This window comes from Myxocyprinus asiaticus, chromosome 6 (assembly GCF_019703515.2).
Source record: "Myxocyprinus asiaticus isolate MX2 ecotype Aquarium Trade chromosome 6, UBuf_Myxa_2, whole genome shotgun sequence".
Lineage (NCBI taxonomy): Eukaryota > Metazoa > Chordata > Actinopteri > Cypriniformes > Catostomidae > Myxocyprinus > Myxocyprinus asiaticus.
This window is the reverse complement of record NC_059349.1, coordinates 2,716,480-2,741,310: the sequence shown is the minus strand read 5'-3', so window position 1 is coordinate 2,741,310 and position 24,831 is coordinate 2,716,480. Positions and strand designations below refer to the sequence as shown.

Below are 24,831 nucleotides of genomic sequence, written 5' to 3'. Positions count from 1 at the left end.
TTCGATCCTTTAGTGAGCAAGGCTTCATGGAATTTGTAGTCTGTTTTGGACTCCCTTTGTTTGATTTTGGCGCGATTTTTATCAGTATAATTTACGACTTGGAACGTGGGGGCTTGAGTTAGGTTTTTACGACTGTGTTAGGCCTGCCTTTGTCTTCTATCTGAATACATGAGGCCCAACACTCTCCACGGACGAAGATGCCGTAGGTGGATGTTGAGCGTGTGTGAAACAAGCAAAATTATAATTGCCAAGCAGTCTCTTTTTAATGCTGCACTTTATACTCTGGAGAAAATGAAGTTAAACAAATTTACAGCTAAAATTTAGGGATGGGCGATGCCACTTATTTTCTTTTCGATCCAATACCAATCATTTCAAGTCCAATATCGTTGATACAGATACCAATACCGATACTTCTATTAAAATTTTTTTTTTGCTAAACAGAAAATGATTAGACTTCTGTTTTGTTTACCCTTACAAAAATTAACCATTTCACTACAGTAACTATAGTTTAACCATGGTATTTAGTTAAACCATAGTTACCACACAATTAATCAATGGTTACTACTACAGTATTACTGTAGTAAAACAATGGGTTCAGCAGGGAAATATATATGCAGTGCAAATTATAGTTTCTCCAGGAATGCTTGCATATCAGACGCTGGAAATGTCCTGCCCCTTGCTAAAACGGAAAATATGATTGGTTAGAAAATATCCAATCGCATCTGAAATTAACTTTCTGATTGGTGGATCAGCTTAGTCTGACTGTCTGTCTTTTCAGTGCTCCCCAGTGCATCTCCGTGTGCGTTTAGAGAGAGAATCTCTGTACATTTTTTAAATAATAATAATAAAACACAATACACTCAACGGTGCTGCTGCATCGCGTTATTAGACTGAAAAAGTTCCGGGTCAAAAGTCTACTCATTGTTTTGGCGGCCACACATATCATCACTTATTTCAGATGGGCATACGCAAAATCCTAAAACAGATAGGTGGGCATACGACATATGCCTGCGTATGCCCTAGACTACATGACCAGAAGCTGTTTCTCTGATTTTCTATCATTACCTCTACAAGGCACTGATCCCTCGTTTGAACGAGTCTTGTGACAGCGCAAGCGCTTGTCTGCTTGTGTCTTTCAGCATTTATGAATGTTAAGATGAGTGGAAGAAGAAATAGTTCCCATCCTGCATAAGTATTTGCTAATGTAGCCTAATCCATTTTATTTCTCTTTGAAGCTTATGATTATTGTTCGTGGTAACCAAATAATAATGTCCCTAGTTAAAAGATGAATTATTTAGAATCTATATTTTTGTGTGAGGATCGATATTTTTGATACAACATCAGTATCGGAAGTATCGATACTTTAGGATCGATCCGCCCATCCCTACTAAAATTATATCCTTGTCCATTGTGAATATTCAGTGTAGCTGTGTACGAAGCCAAACCAAGCAACTTACCATTGGTCAATGCAGCGAATTTGCCTGTCAAAATTCACCAAATTTGAACTCCACGCAACATTTTCCAAGGGGAAAATCGCACTAAATTCAGGATAGCATGGATTCCCATTGAGAAAGGCCGTGTTTTTCCCTGTGAAATTTCGCCATGTGAACGTATGTGTGACCGCTTCTTTAAGCACCGCTTTGAGCTCCACATGAAAAGCACTGCAGAGAACGGGCGAGTTTGGAATGGCAAACTACCCACTACTCTTACTGCTTCTGTTATATCTGTGTAAGGCAGAAATAGTAAGAGTAGTATGCCATTCCAAACATGTCCAATATCTTGTTTCGATTTTAGTACTGGCACTGATCACGTAATTATACTCCATCCGAATTTTCCGGTAATCATTAGCTGACACCAATTATCAGCGGCAACGGGTTTAAAGTTGAAATTGTTTGAACTCTGAGTGCTGCGTCAACAGAGTGTACACAGGAGAACAAGCTAGCTTACCACAGCGGCCTCTCATCAGTGCCATTTATCATATGTTTGTCTTTTAGGTGAGAGTTAAGACTTGAGGTGCTTCTGTAGTATTACAATTCCTCCTCAAAGGCTGCAAAGTACTTGATTTTTGTCACAAGTCCCATCTGTGTTTGTTTTGTAAGAGGTCCTTTCTGTGTGTTTGTTTGTGGTGTCAGTGTAATGACCCCAGCAACATCACAAAGATTCCGCCCTACTCCAATCAAAGTTCAGAATTCACACAGAGCTGAATAAAATATCAGTAAAGGCACATTAATATACCTTTCAAGTGTATTCTCTGAATATTCCTTAATATACATAATATGTTATAATTGGGGGAGAATACAACAGAGCAAGCCTTAGTGCCTTGTGTTTTGTTGTACATTATTAAATAATCTTTGGAACATTTCATTGTTTGTCATATTTTTTTTCACAAAGAGGTGTTTTATTAAAAATAAATTTCTTCGGGGGGGTCATGTGACGCCATGCGAGAAGCAGACGTGTGAGCGGCTAGCTCTGCGTACTTTTTGTTTTTTGATTATTTTCATGTTATAACCAGTGAGATTCGATACACCCAGTTACATATTAGCTCTTGAGGTAAACATGGCAAAGAAATCAAAATCCTCAGACTCTGGAGACATTAAAAGACACTTATGTGTTCAAGCTGAGGCCTCTGGCGGGACTTCGAGCCGGGGACTCGTCGGGAGATGAAATCCAACGTCAACTGTCCAACATTTCGGTGATGCTGACGAAGGTTGCGGCTAACTTGGAGGATCTCACTGTAATATGTCGATCGATTATGGCGATGGAGTTGGTCTCTGAGTTGGTCACAAGAGTGACAGATGTTGAGAAACGAATCGATTGTCTGGAAATCATCGGAATGGGAATTATCCACTAATCTGCCTGCTGGAATTTATTTTGGAAAAACTGGAAGATCTCGAAAATAGGAATCAAAGGAACAATATTCGAATTGTTGGAATTCCTGAACATGAAGAGGGCAGAGATGTGGTGAAATTCCTAGACAAGCTCTTCCCAAGTCTGCTCGACATAACAGGCCATAAGCTGGAAATCGAGTGAGCTCACAGAGTCCCGGCTCGCAGATCTGCTGAGGGAGACAAGCCCCGATCAATTCTGGCCAAATTTCTGAGATCATCCGATAAAGATCTCGTGTTGCGCCAGGCGAGGAGCAAAGTAAAGCTTTCTTGGAAGAATCACAATATTTTCTTGTTCCTGGATTTTGTGAATTCAACAAGAGAGAAACGCGATCGGTTCAAGGAATGTAAGAAACTCTTACATCAACGGAAGTTTGCTTTTGCACTGATGTTTCCGGCCAAACTGAGAATAGACAACATGGATGGCAGCAAAATATTTTTATGCCCAAAAATGGCACTGGCCTTCATACAAACTATGGGTGAGTAAACCATTGGGCGTTTCTTTTGTGAGTGGACTGACTCGCTGTTCAGTTACTTGACTATCTAAGGAAGCTGGGCGCCATTTCTTGTTTCTTTCTGCGTTGGCTCCACCTAGCGGCTGGAGTTTGTTTTGTGGCATGACTCCTTCAAGAAACTTTTGCATTGACAGAAGATCGCTTTTACTCTGAAGTTCCCGGCCAGATTGAGAATGGACACTATGGATGACCGCAAAATATCTACATGCTCACATAAAGGATGTCTTTTATAATGTTGATGGACTGAGTAAGTCATGATGTATTTTTTTTATGCGGCCTCCGTGTGAATTTGACTCTTGATCATCCAAGGAACTGGGATGCCTGTTTAGTTTCTTTATGTGCTGGCTCCACCTAGCGGCTGGAGTTTGTATTGTTGAATAATTCTCCTTCGGGTCAGCTGTGGACGAATCTGATCGTTCTTTGTGCTTATGCCTCCTGTTGGCTGGAGTTTGTTTTGTGGAGTAATTTTAAAGGACATTAGAATGATTACGTCATCTGCTGCGCTCATAACAGCCGGCTCACTGAACAATTGTCTGTCTGTCCGAGGAAACTGAACAGCTTTATATCAGCTGGAATTTGTTTTGTGGAGGAACACACCTTCAAGACAGTTCTGTGAATGAATCTACATGTTCTTTGTATTTATTCTGCCTGTTGGCTGGGGTCTGTTTTACTAAGTATTTTCTGTTATGTAATTTTGCCTCACAAAACCTTTGCAGAAGAACTGAACTTGAGCAATCCGATGGCAAAGTTGTCGCTGGGGTTCTCACATGCATACATGGACCTTTTAAGTTTAGAGGGATTGACGCTGGTTGGTGCTGCCGAGCGCGGGGTTATTGCGCACGTTTTTCTTTTTTTCAGTTTGTTTTGTTCGGGGGGAAGTTCGGGGTTTGATTGTTGCATTAATGGGTAATGTGGTCTATATAATCTTGCTTTTGACACACAATTTTTTTTTTTATTATTATATCAATATGTCGATTGTTAATATGAGTGGAATATCTCTCTCCACATGGAATGTCAATGGGTTGGGGCACCCGATAAAAAGAAGGAAGGTTATTTCTTTTCTTAAGCGTAAGAAATATGATATAGTCTTTCTTCAAGAAATGCATCTTTCCCCACAGGAAGCTGAAAAATTTGGGAAGATATGGGGTGGGCATGTTTTCTTTAGTGCTGGCTCAAGTAAGAGTAGGGGAATCATTAGTCTGATAAATAAACATCTACAATTCAAATTTCTCAAACAGATTAAAGATAAAATAGGAAGAGTCATTATTGTTTTAGCAGACATTCGGGGAAACAGGTTGATTTTGGCTAATATTTACGCACCTAACGCTGATGATCAGGGCTTTTTTATAGAACTTGAAGGGATATTGCAAACCACTGGCACCCCTCATGATATAATATTGGGAGGAGACTTTAATATATTGATGGACTCAATCATTGATCATAGTGAAGCAAAAGTGTGTAAGCCCCCTAGAGCAACAGTGACACTTCACAGGATGCGTAAAAATCTTGGTCTTGCAGATATCTGGTGACTTTTGAACCCATCTGGTAGGGACTATACATTTTTTTCATCAGTTCATAAGATTTATTCTAGAATAGATTTTTTCAATATATATATATATATATATATATATATATATATATAATGTAAATCCCTCATTTCATCTGTTGTTGACTGCCCAGTTGGAAACATCTTAGTCTCATATCACGCCCTGGTGAGTTTAGAGATGTTGCCACATACAGAGAAAAAAAAAAATCATATAGTTGGCGCTTTAATGTATCCCTTTTGCAAAATCCTGATTTCCAACAAATGACTGCAATCAGTGTTTACATGGAGACCAACTGGTCCTCAGTATCCTCTGTGGGCATGGCTTGGGAGGCATTTATGGCAGTTCTTAGGGGTTGGATCATACAGTATGCCTCATTCATCAAAAAATCCTAAGCACGAGAACTAGTGCAGTTGGAAGAGAATATTAAAAGTGCTGAGGCAGAGCTGAAGCACCGAATGTCGTCTGATGGTCTCAGAGAATTGACCTGATTGAAATAAAGAAATAATAATATTTTGTCACGGAAAGTGGAGTTTTGGTTGTTCAGGGCAAGACAGTCATACTTTGAGTCTGGGGACAAAGCAGGGAAGCTTCTGGAAAGATATATAAAACAGAGAGAGTCTTTTTCTACCATTCCCTCAGTAAAATCTGCTGGTGATGACCTCAGCCATTGATATTAATAATGGTTTTAAAGAATTCTATCTTGATCTTTATAGTTCCACGTCTTCGTCTACTGATGAAGATATTAGAAAATTTGTGCAACCATTAGAACTCCCTAAATTGACGACTGAGCAAAAAAATTCTCTTGATTCTGAAATAAATTTGGAGGAGCTTGACAAGGTAATTAAGGCCTTGCCTTCAGGCAAAGCTCCAGGGCCAGATGGTTTTGCTGCTGAATTTTTTAGATCTTATGCTACAGAATTGGCTCCACATTTATTAGAAGTTTATACGGAATCATTAAAGAATGGAAAGCTTCCGCCAACCATGACGCAAGCCCGAATCAGTCTGATTCTTAAAACGGACAAAGACCCAAGCGAGTGTAAGAGTTACCATCCAATTTCCCTGATCCAGCTAGATGTAAAAATATTGTCAAAAATTTTGGCTAATCGATTAAGTAAAGTAATGACATCTCTTATACATATAGATCAGGTGGGGTTTATTAGGGGCCGCAGCTCTTCTGACAACATAAAGCGTTTCATCAATATCATGTGGTCAGTGGCGAATGATCAGACTCCGGTCGCTGCCATCTCACTTGACGCCGAAAATGCGTTTGATATGGTAGAATGGGATTACCTTTTTAAGATTTTGGAAATATATGGGTTTGGGAGTACATTTATTGGTTGGATTAAGTTACTTTATAGACAACCTGTAGCGGTGGTACAATCAAATGGATTAATTTCAGATTATTTTATTTTGAATAGGGGCACTCAGCAGGGTTGCCCTCTTTCCCCATTATTGTTCTGTCTTGCCCTGGAACCATTAGCAGCTGCGATAAGAGAGGAGGAGGATTTTCCAGGGGTGGTGGCGGGAGGTGTGGCGCATAAGCTTTTGCTTTACGCAGATGATCTTTTATTATTCGTCTCTGACCCAACTAGATCTATGCCTTGCCTCCACAGAATTATTAATTCCTTTTTTTAAGTTTTCAGGATACAAAGTCAATTGGTCTAAATCCGAAGCTTTGGCTTTGACAGCGTACTGCCCAGTAACGGCTTTCCAGCCGGGCGCTTTCCAGTGGCCCAAACAATGCATTAAGTATTTGGGCATTTTATTCCCAGCAAAATTGTGTGATTTAGTTAGAGTTAATTTTGACCCCTTAATAAAATGGTTTTCGAGCAATGTGGACAGGTGGGCTTCATTGCATTTATCTATGATCGGGAAAGTTAATGTTATTAAAATGAATTGTATTCCAAAATTCAATTATTGCTGCAGTCTCTCCCTATAGATGTCCCTCTCTTATTTCAAGCAATTGGATAGCATAGAGAAGTCCTTCATTTGGAATGGTCCTAAATTACATTTCAATAAGTTACATAGGCCGATTGACAAGGGTGGGCTAGGCCTACCCAAGATTTTATTTTATTATTATGCATTTGGTCTCAGACATTTGGCTCACTGGTCGCTTCCACCTGAGAGAGCCCCTCCCTGGTTCTGTATAGAACAGGAAGTTATTGCTCCTATTTCACCATTGCAGAGCCTTTCTATCAAATTAATCGGAGAAGTTACATCCCGTTATCTCGCATTTGAACTCGGTATGGACAAAAGTGTCCAAAGTGTTTAATTCAGACATTTATTTAAATGTTGCCTCGAGCATATGGCTGAACCCCAAATTATGCATCAACAAGTCCACTTTTTGCTGGTCAGAATGGATTGGGAGGGGGGTTACTACACTCGGTGACCTATATGAGAGTGGAGTGTTGAGATCCTTTCAAAATTTGGTTCAACTTTTTGGGATTCCCAGATCTCAGTTCTATAAGTATTTACAGTTGTGCCACCTGCTTAGTATTGTTTTTGGGAGTGGTTTACACCCCCCTAAAGTGGCATATACTCTGGGAGAGGTGATTACTGTTAATTCAGAGTCTGGGGGACGAAACTTCAGCTTCTCTTAAGAGATTATGGGAGAAAGATCTAAACTTGGTATTGGAGGAGGGAGTGTGGGCTAGGATTCTAAAAAACATCAAATCTGCATCTAGAGATGCAAGGGTTCACCTTATGCAATTTAAGATTTTGCATAGAGCCTATTGGACCCCCTCTAGATTGCATAGGCTTGGTCTTAAAGACACTCCCACCTGCTGGCGATGCCAGTCAGAAGATGGAGACACAACCCATGTCTTCTGGGGATGTGTTAAGATTCAAGTGTTCTGGTTGAGGATTCAGAGTTTTATGTGTGAGGTTTTGGCCTCTCAGATTTTATTCTGCCCCAGACTCTGTATTTTAGGAGATGGGGCAGTCATTAATTTGGAAAATAAACACGTGAAAAACTGGGTCCTATCTAGTATTATGACTGCCAGACAAATTATTTGAAGGAGTTGGAAATCGGCTGGAGCGCCCCCATTTCAGGAGTGGTGTTCAGAGGTGGCAGCTCTTGAGAAGGGGATATCCAGAAGACTGGGGAGTCTAGACCTGTTTGGGGAGAAATGGGGCAAATATCTGTCTTTTTTTTTTGGAGGGCTCTTGGGGAGGGACACTGGAGAGAGGTGTAGGGTATATGCATGTATATTATTTATTTTATTTGTATTTATTTATTTATATACTTTATTTTTTTGTTTGTTGTGTGTTTGTAATTATGTGACCACCGGGTTGTTGATGGGGGTCGGGTGGGGGATTGGGGGGGATAGTTAGGGTTAAATATTGATTCTGTGTATATATATATATGTTTTGCTGTTTCTTTCTAATAGATTAATCAATAAAAATGTTAATCGTAAGATAAGTAAATTAATAAATAAAGTTCTTCAAGAAAATATAAATAAATAAAATAAGCTATACTTTCAATGAGGTTTAAAACAAGAGAAAAAATAAACTGCCAATGGAACAGGACAAAATACACCCATTCAATATACATACTGTGAAAACAAGTCATAACACCTTATGGCAAATTTGCTTTGTAAACTTGATATTTTACAAAGGATGTCTAAATATTTCTACTGGAAGTAAGATAATTTTTTACAGTTTATGACTTTATCACTCGGTTAACAATCAGATCTTTGTGTTTAGCATGTGGTGACAAGTATCATTGCACACTGGATACATGAGAGGACATTTGAGTGTTTTAATGTGAAAATGTATTTGGAATTTCAGTTTTCTTTACAACATTAAACTGTGTATTAACCCTTTAAGCTCTGAGGGTGTTTTTAAAGATTTCCTGTTTCAGTGGCATACCCAAAATTAAAGGCTTATCAAAAAAAAATATAAAAAATAAATAAATAAAATAATAATAATAATAAAAAATAAAAATAAAAATAAAAAAAACAAGGATGTTCAAGTGTTTGGTATCAATTTAAATTAACATTAAACTTTTTAATAATATAGATTATTATAAACTCTGAGATACTCAGCCTTAGAAACTGCTGAAAAATCACAAAAACACTTGAGCCAAACATTTTATACCTCGGGGTTTAAAGTTATTGATATTTAAATAAAATTATATTGATTTGTTCCCAATAATGTCATCTGTAACAGTAAAAGTTTGTGTTGATACAACAAAGCAATTAAAAGTTAAAGTATTACCAAAAAAAAAAAAAAATAATAAATAAATATATATATATATATATATATATATATATATATATATATATATATATATATATATATATATATATATATATATATACACATACATACAGTGCATCCGGAAAGTATTCACAGCGCTTCACTTTTTCCACATTTTGTTATGTTACAGCCTAAATTCATTATTTTCCTCAAAATTCTACAAACAATACCCCAACATGAAAGAAGTTTGTTTTAAATCTTTGCAAATGTATTAAAAAAAACAACAAAAAAAAAAATCACATGTACATAAGTATTCACAGCCTTTGCCATGACACTCAAAATTGAGCTCAGGTGCATCCTGTTTCCACTGATCATCCTTGAGATGTTTCTACAACTTGATTGGAGTCCACTTGTGGTAAATTCAGTTGATTGGACATGATTTGGAAAGGCACACACCTGTCTATATTAGGTCCCACAGTTAACAGTGCACGTCAGAACACAAACCAAGCCATGAAGTCCAAGGAATTGTCTGTAGACCTCCGAGACAGGATTGTATCGAGGCACAGATCTGGGGAAGGGTACAGAAACATTTCTGCAGCATTGAAGGTCCCAATGAGCACAGTGGCCTCCATCATCTGTAAATGGAAGAAGTTTGGAACCACCAGGACTCTTCCTAGAGCTGGTCGCCCGGCCAAACTGAGCGATTGGGGGAGAAGGGCCTTAGTCAGGGAGGTGACCAAGAACCCGATGGTCACTCTGACAGAGCTCCAGCGTTTCTCTGTGGAGAGAGGAGAACCTTTCAGAAGAACAACCATCTCTGCAGCACTCCACCAATCAGGCCTGTATGGTAGAGTGGCCAGACGGAAGCCACTCCTCAGTAAAAGGCACATGACAGCCCACCTGGAGTTTGCCAAAAGGCACCTGAAGGACTCTCAGACCATGAAAAACAAAGACTGAACTCTTTGGCCTGAATGGCAAGCGTCATGTCTGGAGGAAACCAGGCACCACTCATCACCTGGCCAATACTATCCCTACAGTGAAGCATGGTGGTGGCAGCATCATGCTGTGGGGATGTTTTTCAGTGGCAGGAACTGGGAGACTAGTCAGGATCGAGGGAAAGATGAATGCAGCAATGTACAGAGACATCCTTGATGAAAACCTGCTCCAGAGACCTCAGACTGGGGCGACGGTTCATCTTCCAACAGGACAACGACCCTAAGCACACAGCCAAGATAACAAAGGAGTGGCTCCAGCCAGAGCCCAGACTTGAACCCGATTGAACATCTCTGGAGCGATCTGAATATGGCTGTGCACCGACACTCCCCATCCAACCTGATGGAGCTCGAGAGGTTCTGCAAAGAAGAATGGGAGAAACTGCCCAAAAATAGGTGTGCCAAGCTTGTAGCATCATACTCAAAAAGACTTGAGGCTGTAATTGGTGCCAAAGGTGCTTCAACAAAGTATTGAGCAAAGGCTGTGAATACTTATGTACATGTGATTTTTTTTTTTTTTCGTTTATTTTTAATAAATTTGCAAAGATTTCAAACAAACTTCTTTCACGTTGTCATTATGGAGTATTGTTTGTAGAATTTTGAGGAAAATAATGAATTTAATCCATTTTGGAATAAGGCTGTAACATAAAATGTGGAAAAAGTGAAGTGCTGTGAATAATTTCCGGATGCACTGTATATATCCTAGTGTCCAAAAGCCTCTACATAAAAACGAATTACACATGCAAACACAACAAGGACTAAAGTTTGAATAGCATGCAGTCATAATTTTAGTAATGAGATTTTCAACATCAGACTGAATGATGACTTAAGTGGCACAGAATTAAAGTAATTCTGTGCCATTTAAGTCATCATTCAGTCTGTGTCGTACTTGGGCCATATGTAATTACAGTGATTGATCACATGACTCTCTGCCCAAATATGGAGGGCTATCTCTACTATTTGGCACAATCTGAACCCAATCCGATTGGTTTAGCATTTCATGATGCTACAGCATTTGCATTGATGTCATCTGATCCAGGAAAGCTAATGTCTTTATAGCCAGATAGCACATTACATTATATATAATGATCTATGCATTGGCTCAGTGGCTAAGGCTCTGGGTTACTGATCAGAAGGTCGGGGGTTCAAGCCCCAGCACTGCCAAGTTGCCACTGTTGGGCTCTTGAGCAAGGCCCTTGACCCTATCTGCTTCAGGGGCACCGTATCATGGCTGACCCTGCACTCTGACCCCAGCTTAGCTGGGATATGTGAGAAAAAAAAAAAAAAAATTTCACTGTATATGTGTGATAAATAAATATAATTAATTAATTATTACATTGTGTATGGGCATTTTAATTTACATTTTAAATATAATCGCCATACTAAGTAATGGTATGTGACAATTTATGTTGTTTATTTTTTGTTATGTTATAAGTGAAAACGCGGCATATGTGCAAGACCTGTTTACATGAAACATAAATGTCAAAGACATATACTTACCTATTACTCACTATATTTTTGTCTGTGAGTAAAATAAATAGGCTGTTTGTATCTACTCTGAGAGCTTTCCAACAAAATATGACACATGGCTATTTAATGAGTTATATGCAAATAACATGCAAAGAGCAACACTTTTAATTAAAACAGAACACTTCTGATTTCTCTGCGAATTTCAAAGCACTTGTTCGGTTTTGGTCATAATGCCTACATGCATTGCAAAGTAGAGCTTCTAAACTTCAAAACGTTACCCATTTTGTTGGTAAAGACTGTAGTTATTAATATTCCAAGCTTAAAGGCTTAACCGGACATGATCTTGTAAAAGTATATTCATACTCATATGATCTCAGTGCCATTGTCTCTTTCAAGAAAATAACTGTGAACAAGACTTGAGTATGTTAAAGATAAGTCAGAACTGGGCAAGTCAACTCATCACTATGGATCATTAAATGTCGGGTACTATCTCACAACAAATATCTTGAAGACCTTTTGACAATGTCAAATAAAATGACAGAAGTTGGTTGTGTATACAAATGTTTTTTACTTTGTTCACAGCGCAACACATATTTCATGTTCATGTGTGGCATTAATCTATTAGCCTACACTGATGAGCCAAAACATTATCACCATGCTGTTGGTCCTCTGCGTGCCACCACAATAGCATCAATCCGCTGAGACATGGACTCTTCAAGACCCCTGAAGGTGTTCTGTGGTACCTGACACCAAGACATTAGCAGCAGATCCTTCATGTCCTGTTAGTTGTGAGGTGGAGCCGCCGTGGATCGGACTTGTTGGTCCAGCACATCCCACAGATGCTCAATTGGATTGACATCTGGGGAATTTGGAGGCCAGGGCAACACCTTAAACTCTTCATCATGTTCCTCAAACCATTCCCGAACAACGTGTACAGGGTGGCAAGGCGCATTAGCCTGCTGAAAGCGGCCACTGCCATCAGGGAATACCATTGCCATGTAGGGGTGTACCTGGTCTGCAATGATGTTTAAGGTAATATTGATGTCCATATGAATGGCTGGACCCAGGGTTTCCCAACAGAACATTGCCCAGAGCATTACACTCCCTCCACCAGCTTGTTGCCTTCCTACAGTGCATCCAGTGCCATCACTTCCCCAGTTAAACAGCGCACACGTACATGGCCGTCCATGTGGTATAAAAGAAAACGGGACTCATCAGACCAGGCAATCTTCATCCACTGCTCCAAAGTTCCGACGCTAGTGTGCCCATTGTAGGAACTTTCGATGATGTACAGGAGTCATAATCGGCACTCTGACCGGTCTGCGGCTACGCAGCCCCATACGCAGCAGGGTGGGATGCACTGTGTGTAGTGACACATTCCTCCCGTAACCATAATTACATTTTTCTGTGACTTGTGCCACAGTAGACATTCTGTCAGCTCGAACTAGACAGCAGAGCCTTTGTTGCCCTTGTGCATCGATGAGCCTTGGGCGCCCAACACCTTGTCACCAGTTTGTGGTTTGTCCCTCCTTGGACCACTGCCAGTAGGTACTCACCACTGCTGATTGGGAGCATCCCACAAGCCTTGCCATTTCAGAGATGCTCTGACCCAGTCGTTAGCCCATTTCTACTGCATTTAACACGTTGACTACAAGAACTGATTGTCAGGGTTGTGAGGGTTACTTTTACAGCTTTATTGCCAAGTATGCTTACACATATAAGGAATTTGTCTTGGTGACAGAAGCTTCCAGTGTACAACAACACAAAAACAGCAGCAAGACATAGATGATAATAATAAAAAATATTAAATAAAAAAAAATTTATACACATACGTACAGACACACACATACACTATATTGCCAAAAGTATTCGCTCATCTGCCTTTAGACGCATATGAACTTAAGCGACATCCCATTCTTAATCCATAGGGTTTAATATGATGTTGGCCCACCCTTTGCAGCTATAACAGCTTCAACTCTTCTGGGAAGGCTTTCCACAAGGTTTAGGAGTGTGTTTATGGGTCTTTTTGACCATTCTTCCAGAAGCGCATTTGTGAGGTCAGACACTGATGTTGGACGAGAAGGCCTGGCTCGCAGTCTTCGCTTTAATTCATCCCAAAGGTGCTCTATCGGGTTGAGGTCAGGACTCTGTGCAGGCCAGTCAAGTTCTTCCACACCAAACTCGCTCATCCATGTCTTTATGGACCTTGCTTTGTGCACTGGTGCGCAGTCATGTTGGAACGGGAAGGGGCCATCCCCAAACTGTTCCCACAAAGTTGGGAGCATGGAATTGTCCAAAATCTCTTGGTATGCTGAAGCATTCAGAGTTCCTTTCACTGGAACTAAGGGGCCAAGCCCAGCTCCTGAAAAACAACCCCACATCATAATCCCCCCTCCACCAAACTTCACAGTAGGCACAATGCAGTCAGACAAGTACCGTTCTCCTGGCAACCGCCAAACCCAGACTCTTCCATCAGATTGCCAGATGGAGAAGCGTGATTCATCACTCCAGAGAACGCGTCTCCACTGCTCTAGAGTCCAGTGGCGGCGTGCTTTACACCACTGCATCCGACGCTTTGCATTGCACTTGGTGATGTATGGCTTGGATGCAGCTGCTTGGCCATGGAAACCCATTCCATGAAGCTCTCTACACACTGTTCTTGAGCTAATCTGAAGGCCACATGAACTTTGAAGGTCTGTAGCGATTGACTCTGCAGAAAGTTGGCGATCTCTTCGCACTATGCGCCTCAGCATCCGCTGACCCCGCTCTGTCATTTTACGTGGCCTACCACTTCGTGGCTGAGTTGCTGTCATTCCCCATCGCTTCCACTTTGTTATAATACCACTGACAGTTGACTGTGGAATATTTAGTAGCGAGGAAATTTCACGACTGGACTTGTTGCACAGGTGGCATCCTATCACAGTACCACGCTGGAATTCACTGAGCTCCTGAGAGCGGCCCATTCTTTCACAAATGTTTGTAGAAGCAGTCTGCATGCCTAGGTGCTTCATTTTATACACCTGTGGCCATGGAAGTGATTGGAACACCTGAATTCAATTATTTGGATGGGTGAGCGAATACTTTTGGCAATATAGTGTACATACACATGGGTAGTGCAAATCTAATACAATCTGTTATGTACAGTGCATTTTTTTTTTTTTTCTCTCAGAGGAATGAAATGGCAGAAGAGGTTGGATGTGTTGGATAAATATATATATGTCTGGTATATTCTACTTCAGATTACAGAATACATGCTGTAAAATGTAATTTGTAATGTATTCCGTTAAATTACTCAAGGTCAGTAACGTATTCTAAATACTTTGGATTACTTCTTCAGCACTGGTAGATTTTTTTCACTTGTTTTGACTATAAAAACTCTGCCAGTACAGAGTAAGACAAAATACACGTTAAAAATACATTCTCTGAAAAACCTAAATATCTTATGCAGTGTTGTTTCTAAAACAAGATAAATCAAATTGATCTTGTTTTAAGGATTTTTAGATATTTTTACAGGAAAACAATACAAAAATTATCATCAAGAATACAATTTTTGCCCTAATATCAAAGGTCTTACTAGAAGAAAAGAAATGATGATCCAACGTGAATTTTCTTGATACAATAATATGATCGTGCCTGGTAACATGTGCATGTAAAATGGCTAGAAATAGCATTTTAGCTTAGCATAAAGCTGACAATTTACACAAGGTTTATTAAGTACAGTTACTTATATTTTGTATTTTAAATACATAATCCTGTTACATGTATTCTGTTACTCCCCAACCCTGCTGATTGTTCGCTTACCATCTAATCTACCCAGATCTTGACATGTGGCCTTGTTAGGAGATGATCATCATTATTCACTTCACCTGTGAGTGGTCATAATGTTTTGGCTCATCAGTGCACAGTCATAGATTGTTTGCTAAATGGGCAAGAAATAAAAAATAAAACAAAAATGAAAACGGTATAAAATCACCAACATGATCACATGGGGAAAAGGTATGAATTAAAGAGGATTACTTAAATTCAAGTCAAGAAAAGTCATACCTTGAGAGACAATAGGAATCCCATTTAAAATGTTAGCTTGCTGTCAAGATTTTACATTGTGAGGACAGTAAAACATGAGTTTGCAGTATCTGTAGTCACTCCAAATTTATCATTATATGGGAAAACATTAAATCTTTGCACTGCTAAGTTAGACCATGATGCCTTTAGATCAGGTGAAAAACATCTCTCATTAAAGTGATATTTACCACAGCAGGAATTCACATAAACTGCTGCAGTTTAAAAGTCGTCAAGAAGTCTTTGTGAAAACCAAATTCCTCTGGTCTCTCAAGTATTTTTGTTGCAGTCAAGAAGAGGTCATTGCAGTTGTTCAACAAAGACTAAAGAAATTCTGAATGCACTTCACAAGGAAGTTTTCTTAGTTTCATCTTCATCTTTATTTTTTTAGTTATAGGCCTCATTTACACCTTGCATTAACATGCTTTTTTTAGTGATTGAATCGCTATTGGATAGCACTTTACCACCATTAAATGACAGGTGCAATGCACAAAAGACACATTGTGATCGGATCACTGAAACCATGAGGTGATCAGGGAAGTATACTGCAGATAAATATTGTTCAATTTGCTTCAGCGACCCTAAATTTAGCTTTGGCAACCACAAAAAACTTCAATAAATGAAAAATTAGATTGTCATAGTGATGGAAATCATTTGAATTATCAATCAATGATTATAAAATTTGCTAAAAGACTGCAATCCAGCTAAAGAATACCCAGAAACTATCCGGTTATGAAACGCATGTTAATGCAAGGTGTAAATAGGGCCATAATGTCCAGATTATGAGAATATGTTGATACAATGTTGAAAGTCCTTGATCTATCAAAAATAAATGTAACATGTTCTATGTGTACATTAAGTGCAACACAAGATTTTGTTCCATTTCATTTCTGGTAATTTCACAATATTTAATAAAATCAGAACACTTGACAAAAATAATAAATGGCATTATTGTTAATATACCCTATTCAACTAGAAGTAGTAGTAAATGCCTAAACTAGACTATTATAACTACTATAACTAGATTATTGCAATTATTTATGATTGTTTTTTTCCAGTATGAATTTTTTGGTGCATTTTCAAGTCGTGAGCTCTAATAAAGGCATTCCCACACTGAGAGCATACATGAGCTTTGTCACTGGTATGTACTGTCTGGTGCTTTTTAAAACCATGCAGAGTTGAAAAATTTCTTCCACAAAGGAAACACAAGTAAGCCTTCCCATTTGTATGAATGTTCAGGTGTGTTTTTTTAACCGATTCTACTGCAGAACACCGATGAGTTTTGAGTCTTCTTGCTTGTATGAAACCTTTTCCACACTGATGGCAAGTGAAAGGCTTCTCTCCAGTATGAAGTCGCAAGTGCACATTAAGAGATCTTTTCTGTGCGAAACTATTTCCACACAGATGGCAAGTGAAAGGTTTCTCTCCAGTGTGAATTTGCATGTGCAAATTTAATCTTCCTTTACACCTGAAACCCTTTCCACACTGATGGCATGTGAAAGGCTTCTTTCCAGTATGAAACTGCATGTGCACATTAAGGTTTCCTTTCTGTGCGAAACTCTTTCCACACTCTTGGCATGTGAAAGGCTTCTCTCCAGTGTGAACTCGCATATGCAATCGAAGGATTCCATGAATTGCAAAACTCATTCCACACTGATGGCATGTGAAAGGCTTTTCTCCAGTGTGAATTCTGATGTGCTTATTAAGGTTTCCATGATATTTAAAACTCTTGCCACACTGATGGCAGGTGAAAGGCTTCTCTGCACTATGAAATCGCATGTGCACATTAAGGTTTGCTTTTTGTGTGAAACTTTTTCCACACTGAGTGCATGTGAAAGGCTTTTCTCCACTGTGAATTCTGATGTGCTTATTTAGGTTTCCACGATTTTTAAAACTTTTCCCACACTGATGGCAGATAAAAGGCTTCTCTGCAGTGTGAATTATCATGTGAATATCTCGGTTTCCTTTTTTTGTGAAATTCTTTCCACACTGATGGCAGGTGAAAGGCTTTTCTCCAGTGTGAATTCTTTTGGAACTTGTAAGGCATCTTTTCTCTGTGAAACTATTTCCTGGCTGACAAGAGGTTGAGGGATTTTGGGCTTTTTTTCGTTCAGTTCTTTCTTGCTTAACATCTTTTTCACTCTGTGAGAAACTAAAAGGTTTTTCTTCTTTTATGAAATTAGAAGGATTCTGACAGTGATGGAGCTTCTGCTCTTCATTCAGTTCTTGACTTTCCTCTTTCACCTTCGAGTCTAAAGAGAAAACAAAAAAATTTCAAGAGGGACAGGTGTGAAATGAATGATAAAAAAGTAACCAAAACATTGGAAATTCATTATCGATTTACACATTTTTTTTTTTTTTTGCCAATTTCTAACAGTTTGTGGTTCAAGTACTTCTGCTGGCAGAAAATATGGTGCATTCAGAAAGAATTCAGACCCCTTCATTTTTTTTCTTCACATTTCGTCATGTTGCAGCCTTATGCTAAAATGCTTTAAATAATTGTTTTTTCATATCAATCTACACTCCATACCCCATAATGACAAAGCAAAACCCAGATTTTTGATAACTTTTCACATTTATTAAAAAGAAAAAAAGCTGAAAAATCACATTGACATAAGTATTCAGACCCTTAACGCAGTACTTAGTTGAAGCACCTTTGGCAGCGATTACAGCGTCAAGTCTTTTTGGGTATGTGGTGATAAGCTTTGCACACCTGGATTTGGGGATTTTCTGCCATTCTTCTCTGCAGATTCTCTCAAGCTCTGTCAGGTTGGATGGGGACCGGCGGTGGATAGCCATTTTCAGGTCTCTCCAGAGATGTTTGATTGGGTTCAAGTCCGGGCTCTGGCTGGGCCACTCAAGGACACTCACAGAGTTGTCCCTAAGCCACTCTTGCGTTGTCTTGGCTTTGTGCTTAGGGTCATTGTCCTGTTGGAAGGTGAACCTTCAGCCCAGTCTGAGGTCCTGAGTGCTCTGGACCAGATTTTCATTAAGGATATCTCTGTATTTTGCTGCATTCAGCTTTCCTTCAACCCTGACCAGTCCCCCAGTCCCTGCCGCTGATAAACACCCCCACAGCATGATGCTACATCCACCATGCTTCACCGTTGGGATGGTATTGTGCAGGTGATGAGCAGTGCCTGGTTTCCTTCATACAAGACACTTAGAATTGAGGCCACACAGTTCAATCTCCGTTTCATCTGACCAGAGAATCTTGTTTCTCACAGTCTGAGAGTCCTTTAGGTGCATTTTTGCGGGCTTTCATGGGTCATGCATTTTTGTAGCCTTCCCCAGATCTGTGCCTCGACACAATCCTGTCTCTTCTTTTGACCTCATGGATTGGTTTTTGCTCTGATATGCATTTTCAGCTGTAAGACCTTATATAGACAGGTGTGTGCCTTTCCAAATCATGTCCAATCAATTCAATTTGCCACAGGTGGACTCCAATCAAAGTGTAAAAACATCTCAAAGATGATCCAGAGAAATGGGATGCACCTGAGCTAAATTTCAAGTGTCATAGCAAAGGGTCTGAATACTTACGTTAATGTGATATTTAAGTTTTTTTCTTTTTAATAAAATTGCAAAGTTATCAAAAATCTGGTTTTTGCTTTGTCATTATGGGGTATAGAGTGTAGATTGATGTGAAAAAAATAATAATTTAAAGCATTTTAGCATAAGACTGCAACATAAAAAATGTGAAAAAATAAATAACTGAAGGGGTCTGAATACTTTCTGAATGCACTGTAAATACATCACCTTTTATCTGCTCTGCATCATTTTCAATCCAAGCAAAAATGAGGTTTTTCTCTTGTTAGTTAAACATAAGCGTGTGCTTTGTTTCTAAAGCGAACCCCTCCATCAAACATTTGTTTTGGATTAGGTCTTAAATAAGATACTGGAAACCTTTTAGGTAATTATAAACTAATTTGTCCTCTTGGTGACTGATGTATACAGTCATCCACATGCTCGAAGTTGGTTTATTACATAATAACATTTAATTAATTTATAACAATTGCTTAATTTCATTTCATGTTTACATTGGATAGGTTTATTTTTCACAATCGAAGTATATACATTTTTTACTTTAAAATCAAACTAAACTTAATTTAATTAACACCTTATTTCTATAATTTTTTTATTTTTTTTTAGAAAGACTAGCTTAACTGACCTAACCACAGAAATGAGGAGTCATCCATTGTCTTGCACTGTAAATATAAGGGCAATTTCATTAAATGGTTTGGACCTCCAAGTCTTATCGACAAATTAGGCGCAAAGTTTTCCTCCTGTCTAATACATATTCTGTTTGAAAGATGTTAGATTTTAGGAAATAAACTGGCCTTGTTGGCCTTCAGATATTCATAAAGATTACTTAAATTATTAAGAGTGATAATAGGAAAACAATATCTGTTCTGGAGTTGGAAACAAACATTTTCACTGGCACAGTCTCAAGTGCTCTACTCAAAGGAACAGTCAGAATATTATAACTTGTCTTGCTAATTTTATGAAAATATTTATTTTTCTGAAAATTATTTTTGAAAAATGGTAGTCTAAACACAGTAAGAGATTTTAACTGCAACTGCCACAGCTCTAATAAAAAAAAAAAAAAAAAAAAAAAAAAAAAGTGTAATAGATTCCACCAAATAGATTAGCATGTTTAACAAACAAGTACATTCTGCTCAATCAATGGCATGCAGTGTATAAAGCGTCTAGATTACATCTAATTTTCACAGCTCGTGTTTCCTGGAGTTTTCGTCAACTGAAATTTCTTGGAAAAATGCATCTTATATGTTTCATCATCTGAACGATTCACACAATTAAACAACAGTTCAAACATTTGAACTGGCTGTAAGTGTTTCCCTCACAACCTTGTTTCAATTCCTGCCGAAAAGCAAATTCCCCACTACTGTGAATAAGGTCTATTGCTCCATTGGTAGGAAAATATATTATCAGTGCTGTGATTAATGGCATACATTTTTTAACACAATTTTTTTAATTTAATTAATCACACTGAATTTACATGTTAAATTGACAGCCTTACTTTCTATATGTCTCAAGGGTCTGGGTGCTTTGACATTGTAATTCGCAATATGTACTTTGCAACAAATAAAATCCATTGCGAGCGGATTTAAAGTTCATCATGACTGCCACTAGAGAGGCGAAATGTGTCAGCCCTTGCAAATGTCAGATATAGTGAAAAGGTGGCGTCAGACTAGAGGATAAGTAAATTGTGAATATTTTCTTTGAGTCAATTCTTCACATTCTTGTACAATATAGCCTGCTGATCAACTGCTGCAACACGCCTTGAAGGAAAGAGCAGCCTGTTCTCTCTCCTCTGCCTGTTTTCTCACTTTTCTGATTTTTAAAAAAGTTTTCCCACTTTTCTTTACTCATTGTGACTTTTATTTGAGATAATTTTGCCAATACAACTTGCACAACTACTCTTTTTCATTTTTTGAGTAAACATGGCGTAAGCACCAATCCTGAGGTCTCAACTTGATGGGACAAACTGGGTGCAAAGCCCAAACTAATTTTATCTTCCACCCCTAGAGTACCTCAGAGGGAACCTTGGATGGTCATACAGGAGAAAATAAAGAAGGATAAAATTAGGTATGTCCCGATACCAATACTAGAATGGGGTCCAATACCACATAATTTTACTCATTCTCGTAAAAATGCTCTGCTACCAAAAACCGATACCATCAGACATACAAATGTCATTCCATAAACATTCAACACACAAATTAAAATCATGTTATGTTCTAGTGATTTTATTATACCACAAAGGCTGCAATTTAATTAGATAAATAGTTTGCATGTGCTGCATGCTTGAAATGTGAGTGCTTGTGAGTGTGTAGAGCCGGTGTTGTACAGACATAAAGATACACAGCCATCATGATTAATCACACGCCTTGTATGTAGCACATGACAGAGAGCAGAAGGCTTTGTATCACTTTGTAGCACGAGGCACATACAGACTAAATATTTGTGTAATTAAACAGCAGCCTTTTGCAGTTTAATAATCACAGTGGGTCACGTAGCGAGCTTCTTTTCCAAAAGTGAGAAGCTGCCGTCAAAAATACACAGAAACAGAAAGGGCTTCACTACAAAATAAAAAGCTTTACCAAAATAAAAGCTCAATTTAAATGGAAAAATGTATCACACAAATATATCGCTACAGTAAACTGATGAGCCAAAATATTTTGACCACTCACAGGTGAAGCGAATAACGTTGATTATCTCCTAACAAGGCCACGTCAAGGTCTAAGTAGATTAGATGGTAGGTGAACAATCAGTTCCACAGACAATGTGATGAATGCAGGAGAAATGGGCAGGAGTAAAGACCTGAGTGACTTTGATAAGGACCAAATTGTTATGGCCAGACGACTGGGTCAGAGCATCTCTGAAATGGCAAAGCTTGTGGGGTGCTCCTGGTCAGCAGTGGCGAGTACCTACCGACAGTGGTTCAAGGAGGGAGTAACCAAAAACCAGAGACAGGGTGTTGGGTGCCCAAAGCTTATCATTGTGTGAGGGCAACAAAGGCTATCCCGTCTTGTCAGAACCAACAGAAGGTCTACTGTGGCACAAGTCACAGAACATTTTAATGATGGTTACAGGAGGAATGTGTCACAACACTCAGTGCATCACATCCTGCTGCAAATGGGGCGAAAGTGCCTACAACGGGCATGCGAGCATCAGAACTGGACCTTGGAGCAGTGGAAGAAGTTCATCTGGTCCGATGAGTCCCGTTTTCTTTTACATCACATGGATGGCCATGTACGTGTATTTACCTGGGGAAGTGATAGCACCAGGATGCACTCTGGGAAGACAACAAGTCGGTGAAGGGAGTGTGATGCTCTGGGCAATGTTCTGCTGGTAAACCCTGGGCCCGGCCATTCATGTGGACACATGGACATTTGATATGTGCCACCTACCTAAACATCACTGCAGACCAGGTACACCCCTTCATGGCAATGGTATTCCCTGATGGCAGTGGCCTCTTCCAGCAGGATAATGTGCCCTTCCACACTACACATTGTTCGAGAATGGTTTGAGGAACATGATGAAGAGTTCAAGGTGTTGTCCTGATCTCCAAATTCTCCAGATCTCAATCCGATTGAGCATCTGTGGGATGTGCTGGACCAACAAGTCCGATTCAAGGTGGCTCCATCTCGCAACTTACAGGACTTGAAGGATCTGCTGCTGAAGTCTTGGTGACAGATAACACAGGACACCTTCAGGGGTCTCACAGAGTCCATGCCTCTGCAGGTTGGTGCTGTGGAGGCACGCAGAGGACCAACTGCATATTCGACAGGTTGTCAATGTTTTGGCTCATCAGTATATATTCAGATGGGACTTTATTTCTGGAAAATACGGTATTCACTAGGGCCTTTCCTCAAGCCATTTAATTATTTTCTCTCTTAAAGGGGTCATTGAGGTTTGAGGCAGTTTCTCCTTTAAGACTTGAAAGTAAATGCCCATAGTTATGATTGGCTAACGTCATTGTCCCGGAAAAAGATTATCCCCCCACCATAAAATGTGTTATGTGTTCTGATGCTCGAGATGGCAAGCACTGAAATACAGTCATATATGTTTGAGTCAGAGTCAGATCCCGAAGCAGATTACAACAGTCTGTTTCAGTGTGGTTATTTCTCGCCCTTGTTTAAATGTATTATATGTTAATAGTTGTAAAAGTATTATTACTATTAGTTCTCGTGTTACCAAAGACGATGCATAAACATGTTTATGTAGTTACATAGTTGTGTTATTTGCCAACGGTTAAACATATTTGCGTATTATTTTGTGGCAAATTCAATGCTTGGTGCCAACACTTTATCATTGTCATGAATGGGTGCGTAAATGAAAACAATTAAATATAATTTTAAGTTTCTAAATTAATGCAAAATGAAATGCCAAGCTGTTTGTAAATGCATCCTGCTTCAAAAATAATGTTTCATGTAGGGATGTTAATGATTAATCTATAATTTTATTATTAAAATTAATAATAATTTTATTGATTAAGCTTAGCGATCGTCGATTAAACAATTTCAGGACAAATGGATACAGGAATCATGCCGGCAAATGATGAAAAGATGGTCTATACAGTCATCCATCACTAGAGTTCGCACTGCCGCTTGCACACTGTATTGGTGCATTCAGACCAGAGGCGTCGAGAGCGTCAAATTGACCGGAAGTCATTCATTTTCTATGGCAGCCAGCGTCTCTCGGCGGTGAGAAGCAGCGCGTCCGTGGCCGGCGCGTCTAAGCTGTTGTGTCAGATGAAAGTTCAAGTGCGGGCAACATTATGGTAATGAGCTTTGACGCGGTTCGGCGGCAACCTATTAGAATATAGAAGAACACAACAGTGTAAACTTTGGTTCCCACCAAACAATAGTTCCAAAGACAAAATGGAAGAGAAACTAATTATTGCCGTGGCGGGTTTTCCCGTAATATACGATCTGTCCCTGTTTGCTTACAGGGATATAAATAAAAAAAAACAATGCGTGGACAAAGGTGTCTGAAATTGTTGGTGTGCCAGGTGAGTTGATGAAGTGAATATTATGGTTTATATAATATTATATATAATATATTGCATGCTAATTTTGGCGCCATAGCATGCAAAACCATGCTGCCTGATCAATCGGTAACACATCTATACCATCAGCATTTGTCTTTTTATATTTAATTACTTTCTGCCATCGATCGATTTCTTACATTCACATTTAAAAGATTTCATGAGGATATACGCTACTTGTGATAGGTCGGCAAAAAGATACCAGTCGACATGTCTGGATGTTTTGCGGCCCCTTTAAATATAGTTCAGAAAACCAAGCATTCCGAACGAACGTTGCTGCCTATTTCAACTACGTCAGAGCGTCTACGAATCTTTGATAGCATTGTTGGCAGGGCAGCCAGAGCGAATTTTGACGCTCTCAACTCCTCTGGTCTGAACGCACGGTAAGTCACGTCCTGTCAGCAACAGAATACAAATGTTATCATGGAGTGTTGGGCATGAACACATTGCAAATTGCAAATGTTGTCAGCCAATGATTATTACATGAGACACAAAGTTTTCTTCCTCCATGGGGGCGCTTGGTCACTCAGAAAATCCTCTATTCATCCGCATTTAACTATCATAACATTTATTATCTCATTGTAAACTATA

The 24,831-nt window shown here is 39.1% G+C and overlaps 1 protein-coding gene across 2 annotated transcripts in view; it reads right to left on the bottom strand.

The window, feature by feature from the left end:
• The window catches only part of LOC127442903 (zinc finger protein 239-like), an 88,477-nt gene that overhangs the window by 58,656 nt on the left and 4,990 nt on the right, over window positions 1–24,831 (bottom strand). The window contains exon 2 of one of the 2 annotated variants that reach the window (XM_051701269.1): window positions 11,702–17,920. The exons of the other annotated variant lie outside the window; for it this stretch is intronic. Coding sequence (XP_051557229.1) covers window positions 16,707–17,920 — 1,214 coding nt within the window. The 3' untranslated portion in view covers window positions 11,702–16,706. Of the gene's footprint in view, window positions 1–11,701; window positions 17,921–24,831 lie in introns of those variants that run through there. 2 annotated transcript variants of the gene reach the window in all.